The sequence below is a fragment of the Carcharhinus amblyrhynchos genome, chromosome 11, assembly GCF_965287045.1.
Source record: "Carcharhinus amblyrhynchos chromosome 11, sCarAmb.v2.hapA, whole genome shotgun sequence".
Lineage (NCBI taxonomy): Eukaryota > Metazoa > Chordata > Chondrichthyes > Carcharhiniformes > Carcharhinidae > Carcharhinus > Carcharhinus amblyrhynchos.
The window spans coordinates 6,214,899-6,221,947 of record NC_137334.1 but is presented as its reverse complement, the minus strand read 5'-3'; the positions used below and the strand labels follow the sequence as shown (position 1 = coordinate 6,221,947).

The 7,049-nt window shown below is 40.2% G+C and overlaps 1 protein-coding gene across 1 annotated transcript in view; it reads right to left on the bottom strand.

Annotated features, from left to right (window-relative positions):
• The window catches only part of acadl (acyl-CoA dehydrogenase long chain), a 55,778-nt gene continuing 48,729 nt past the window's right edge, over positions 1-7,049 (bottom strand). The window contains exons 10-11 of the mRNA XM_080198498.1: positions 3,799-3,885; positions 1-492 (exon numbers count right to left, since the gene is read on the bottom strand). Of these exons, the coding sequence (XP_080054624.1) occupies positions 402-492; positions 3,799-3,885 (178 nt within the window). The 3' untranslated portion in view covers positions 1-401. The remainder of the gene's footprint in view (positions 493-3,798; positions 3,886-7,049) is intronic.

The window sequence follows — 7,049 nt, the reverse complement described above, 5'->3', positions numbered from 1 at the left end:
CCCAATATACTGGCTCCCTACCTCAACAATTAAATATGGATTTGTGGATCAGTTTTAAAACTGGAACATCTTGCAGTTGGCTCTTGAAACTGTCAGCAAGACTGGCTTTTGCTTCCACGATTCCACAAACAGCAAGTAAACAAAATGAAATACACAGAATAGATTACATTTAAAACACAAAGTATTGATTCTGCATTGAAACATTACGTAAGGCACATTAAGGTGCAACAAGAAAAAGGAAGTTCTAGGTTCCTTATGTCAATATTCAAGTTCTCATTTCTAAAATATCCTATAATTAATATAGATTTTCCTTCATCTTTGGATGAACTTATTAGGTATGAGTGCAAGTTTTCAGATTGTAGAGTTACTTCTGACAGCAACATTATTTTACTACCATTTTATCAGTCACTTACAATTCCTCGAGCAATAAGCTCTTTCATTATTTCATTTGTACCACCATAAATTGGTTGAACACGGGAATCCACAAAGGACCTGGAAAAAAAAAGCTGGCGTAAGATATATAGTGCACTTTTAATGTATGAGAATCACTAATCTACATAATTGCCCGTTTTTAAATTCTCTAAATTAATAACTTTATAAAGAATTACAAAACTTCTGTCTATTTTCTACCCTGTATTTTCTCCTCCTATTGACATAAACACGACCTTTTGAAAAAAAGCTATGAAACTCCCAAATACAGAATACAGAATTCAGATTAAGACGTGCACTTTAGGCAGAATCTAGATGTGGTTCACCTTCACCTTCCGCCCAGTTTTGGGCGCCGCACCTGCGCAAGGATATTTTGGCCCTGGAGGGAGTGCAGAGGAGGTTTACTAGGCTGATACCGGAGTTGAGGGGATTGAGCTATGAGGAGAGGCTGAATAAACTAGGCTTGTACTCGTTAGAGTTTAGAAGAATGAGGGGAGATCTCATTGAGACGTATAAGATGATGAATGGGATGGATAGGATAGAGGTGGAGAGACTCTTCCCGCTCAAAAAAGACAGTAGGACTAGGGGGCACAGCCTCAAGATAAAGGGGAGGCGGTTTAGAACGGAGTTGAGGAGGAACTTCTTCACTCAAAGGGTGGTGAATCTCTGGAATTCTCTGCCCGTTGAAGTGGTGGAGGCTGCCTCGCTAAATATTTTTAAGAAGCGGGTTGATGGGTTCTTGATAAGAGAGGGGATTAAGGGTTATGGGGAGAGGGCGGGAAAGTGGAACTGAGCCACAACAGATCAGCCATGATCTTATTGAATGGCGGGGCAGGCTCGAAGGGCTAGATGGCCTACTCCTGCTCCTATTTCTTATGTTCTTATGTTCTTATGTTCAACTAGGCAGCATGGTGGCACAGTGGTTAGTACTGCTGCCTTACAGTGCCAGGGACCCAGATTCAATTCCAGCCTCAGGTCACTGTGAGTTTACACATTTCTTCCTGTGTTTGTATGGGTTTCCTCCGGATGCTCTGGTTTCCTCCCACAGTTCTAAGATGTGCGGGTTAGGTTGGTTGGCCATGCTAAATTGTCACCGACTGTCAGGGGGATTAGCAGGGTAAATGCGTGGGGTTACGGGAATAGGGCCTGGGTGGGATGTGGTCGGTACAGACTCAATGGGTCAAATGTTCTTCTTCTGTACTGGAGGGAAGCTATGATTCTACAAAAACACATTTTGGTACCAAAAGAGGTGGATTAGCAGCGGGTAATTGTTCAGCAGACATTTTGCTATCTTTCTCAGAGGCACTGGGTTGTGGCTCTCAGAATAAACGGGTAAGGGATATCAGACCAAGCCGTCACTCATATCCAGATGTCATGACTTATTAGTGATGCAAGGACTTGGGAGAGAATGCAGAGAACATTTTACTAAAATGGTATCAGGGTACAAAGGACTCCAGTTACTTGGAGGGACTAGAGAGCTTGAGGCTTTTTGGGATTGAGAAGGTTAAGCAGCAACATAATGGAAACATTCAAAATTAGGAAGGAGTCCGATAGGGTAAATAACAAAAGTTTCCATTGGCAGTGGGATTGGTTTCAGAAGACATCAATTTAAGGTAATTGGCAAAAAAAGGGAGATGAGGAGAATATATTGTTCTGGTCTGTAAGGCAGTGCCAGATAATTCAATAGGAATGTTAAAAATAGAATAGAATAAATATTTGAAAGAGAAACATTTACAATGCCTAGGTTCAAGCAGGAAGTAGAATGAGATTAATTGGATAACTCTTTCAAAGAGCCAGAACAAGCATGACTGGCCAAATGGCCGCCTTCTATGTAGTCTCATTCTATGATTCTAAGCACCAAATCTTGCGGGTGCAAACCAACATAGAAACTGGTCAGTAATTTCACTTTACTCAATTTCTTTACAATCTGCTAGTGGACCCTCCATCAGTGTGCAGAAATCCTATTGTTTGTTACTTCTAAAGTGATAGCTGGAAACAGTGTGCTCTAGTCTTCAATTGGCTGTATAAATGGTGCTGACAAGTTAATGTAATTCAGGAGACCTAAGAGACTGACTAAAAGCTTGCTTTGATAAAACAGATCACTTCTCAAAGTAAAAAACTGATTAAAAAGTTCATGTGTATGTAACCTTCCCAAGAAGAGCTTTTGTTGTAAGCCAGGTAAGATCCAGGTAAATGCAGCCAGACAATGAACCTAATATACAATATTGGCAAATCATTCATGATATTGCTCACAGCCTAAGGGGCAGGAGGGCAAGTCTCAGACAGCAAGAAAGATTTGCATTTCAATAGTGCCCTTTCACAAACTAGAATGTGCCAAAGCAGTTATGAGGGGCGGCATGGTGGTTAGCGCTGCTACCTCATAGCTCCAGGGACCCAGGTTCAATTCCGGCCTTAGGTGACTGTGCAGAGTTTGCACGTTCTCCCCGTGTCTGCATGGGTATCCTGTAGGTGCTCCGGTTTCCTCCCACACTCCCGCAGGTTAGATGGATTAGCCATAGTAAATATATGGGGTTACAGGGATAGAGCAGGGTAGAGGGCCTAGGTAAGATACTCCCATCAGAAAAAATTGCAGGAACTTTGTGGAAGGAAATCCATCAGTAAGACTAAACATTTTGGTAGAAAATTTGCTAAATGTTATCATAATCTATAACATAGGATTTTGATTCCTTTTATACGAAAATATTTTGTATCCAGCACGTACCTGTCAAACAGCAGACACAGAACAATCTTTTTCTAAAACAGCAATTATTTGAGTAATGGCTTTAAAGAGACAGTAAGAAGTCTCATATTGGACTTTAACCTGGTGTTGTGAGACTTCTTACTGTGTTTACCCTAGTCCAACGCCAGCATCTCCACTAAAAGAGACAGACCAAGTTATAAAGTAAACATCTCATTTGACACCAAAATTTACTAATTACTTTCTAAACAACTACTAGAGCAGATAGGTTAATATTAGATGCCTTGCTGCAAAAAACAAAAAAAAAATCTGCACACCAACAAGTCAAACTGGCCACGTCATTCTCTAACACATATGCAAAATAATCTTAAATGCTGGTTGTTTTGAACCTATAGATCTAATCTCCAGGCTGAAACCAATTACATTCTAACCTCCAATGTTCTATCACTGTACTATTACACTCTAAATGATCACAGCTAGTATTTTAATTATAATTTGTAGCCTTCAAATGCTATTGTTCTTAGGAAATGAAGGATCATCTTACATACCATGACCACCAGCACAAGAGATTTAGCATCACATTTTCAACAGACATTGGTGGAGAGAAAAAAAACTCCCTCTCAGCCTCGTCTTCCCTTTAAAGCAACTGCAAATGATCATACAAGACTTACTTCGCAATTGGGTATTCCCACATGTATCCCCATCCACCGTGAAGCTGTACACATCGATTAGCTATATCATTCTGTTGTTCAGAAGCCCTAGAAAATAAAGTAAAACATCAATAGTCTGGTAATACAGAATTTGAATACTGCTGTAAAGAGGTACACGTTCCCGAAGTTTTCCATCTTCTATTCATCAGAGCAAATACAAGAATGCCAAATTTCAAACAATCACAACTAATTTATACTACTGGAGGTTGACAAGTTGGTTCTTACACCTTGCTCTCATATCCACATACCCATCCTCGACCTGCGGCAACGCTCCACAGTGAAACCCAATGCAAGCTGGAGGAGCAGGATCTCACGTTCCGATTAGGCACGTTACAGCCCTCAAGACTCAATACCAAGTTCAACAACTTTAGACTGTGACCCTTCTTCATTTTAAACCCTTTTTAAAAAAAATCATATATATTTATTGTCTCAGTGCAGAAACCATGCCCCTCCTCCCCTCCCACATCAGGCCATCTGTCTTTTGTTCTCAAGGTGGCTACATCTTGTTGCAATCTCTTACAGCTGCAGATTAATAGCTAACACATTCTCCTACTCTAGTTCTGATGACGAGACAAACAGACTTGAAATGTTTGATTTTTGCTTTGATTTATTGTCACATGTAATAGAATACAGTGAAAAGTATTCTTTCTTGCACACCGTACAAACAAAGCATACCGTTCGTAGAGAAGGAAAGGAGTGCAGAACGTAGTGTTACAATCATAGCTAGGCTGTCAAAAAAGATCACAGGTCGAGGTAGATCCATTCAAAAGTCTGATGTCAGCAGGGAAGAAGCTGTTCTTGAGTCAGTTGATATGTGACCTCAGACTTTTGTATCTTTTTCCTGACGGAAGAAGGTGGAAGTATGTTTTCTCTCCCTATAGATGCAGTCAGACCTGCCAAGATTTTACAGCATTCTTTATTTTTGTGCCTTTTTTTAATTACCTGGGAGCTTGGGGAGTCTTTAGTTCCCATTTGGTTTCTCCATGGCAACACCTCAGTCAACCAGAGTCAGCCTGCCAAGCAATCAACACTCGTTTCTCCTATAGTATAAATTGTGGTGATTCTTTGACATTTGAAATTCTTGTTTTTGTCCTGATGAGTGCAAGATAAAAGTTTTTGGCAATATGTCTCTCTTTTCAGCAAATGTATTACTCGTTAAGATGTAGAAATATCATTTATACAGCTGTTGATCTGATAAGACCATCTCATTACTACAACATCTGCTTTATAGAATCATCATTTTGCCTATTTTCTCCACTGAGACACATTTCAATGGGTATAAGCTGCTCTGTTCCTTGGGTAGTTTTACGTGTGAGCAGCTGGCACAATGGTGCCAGGAGACAATTTGCTCCATCAAGCTCTCAACGGCACTCCATTCCAAAATGTGCACGTCCCCGGGTGATTACTCCCTCTAACCTTGATCCGATCATGCTGATAGTATCTCTCACTGCAGCATCCCAGTTGCAATCGGCATGTTCTGAGGATGGAACAACGTGATCCAAGATTCAGTTACACTTTGGATGAAACATTTGACCCATTGATTTGATTTATTGTCACACATATTAGTATACAATGAAAAGTATCGTTCCTTGCACACTACGCAGACAAATCATACTGCTTATACAGAACAAAAGAGAGTGCAGAATGCAGTATTACAGTCATAGCTAGGATGTAGAGAAAGATCAACTTAATGCGAGGTAGGTCCATTCAAAAGTGATGGCAGCAGAGAAGAAGCTGTTCTTCACTTGGTACATGTCCTCCCTTTGGTATCTTTTTTCCAACAGAAGGTAGTGGAAGAGAGTATGTCTGGGGTGTACGGGGTCTTTAATTATGCTGGTTGTTTTTCCGAGGCAGCGACAAAGAAATAACTGGGAAAAAAAAAACTGCCTGTCCTCAATGAAATACAATATTATTTTTAAAAAAAAGCTTGGATCAGATTTAAATATTCAGCAGCATTACTGTTGGCTGACCAAACAGCAAAAGCAAGGTCATAGTTGATAAGTTGACTTTTCAAAAGTCCCACCACTGAGGAACAGAGATGAATTACTGCAGTTGGAAAATTCTGTTGCTTCCTTTCTGCATATTTTAAAATGTGAGTTTTGTACATGCCAAGGTGAGGAAGGCTGGTGCTGGAGATGGAAAGCATTGCATCTCGGGCATCTGTGCTCCAGCATCAAACACTCCCAGATTGTGGAGAGACTCCCTTTACCCTGTCTGAGGAACCTGCTTCAGCAGCTTGAGAATATTACACACACCAGTGCAGGCTTTTATTTTCCACAAGCTGAACCATTATTTATTTGAAATAAGTTGCCAGTTTATTGCCGCTCATGAGCTGTGGGCCCATATTTGGGGTGAATTCTAGCTCTTGTCTACACCACTTCTCACGTATAGGTAATTTTAGAATTTGTGTTCATTGGCTTTTTCTAGAAACTTTGTACCAATGTTGGATAAAGGAAAAGCTATACAATCAACTTCCTGAACTGAGCCCCGTGATTTGAACAGAGAAATGCAAAAGGAGCCTTCCATAAAAATGCACAATACTGGCCAGTCAGCCTTTTAAGGAGTGGTCTATTGATTTCTGTTCGTACAATCTGGTAAAGCATTTTGAGTAGTTACAAGGAAATCAAAAATAACGCAAGAAGAATGTTCCCACAGGGCTTCCTTATTTGAAGTAGACACAAATATATTTGGTGTGATTACTCTGATTAAATGCATTTTGTAGCAAATGCTCTGCAAGAGGGCAGCCAAGGTGGCTGCTGGATACAAAACTTTGCCATTTCCTTGCACTTCATTTCACATCTGATTAACTTTTAATAATACTGTTTGTATACTGCTCATTTGCACACTTAGCAAAATATACAACAACTACATGAAACAAGTTGAATTTGGGGTTCCAAGCGACCAGGGACCCACAGCAGAGAACTGCTACATTAATTAGCAACTATATCAATCCAGTTTCATACGGAAGGTGTGCAGTAGGGATGATCGTCTGAGGCACATTAGTGTAGACAGCTTTATTCTGCACACGTCACGTTAAACCTGGGAAAGCTGTCAATAATAGCCAGTGTCAAGAGCCCACACATTAAAATTCACACACAAAAGTAAACTGAAGTTAAGAGACTGCATTGATAGCTGCAATCAGTACACTCTTTAAAAATTGCATTATCAGAGCTCATGTAAAAGGATTCTGACCAGCAATTTTTTTCATCTGT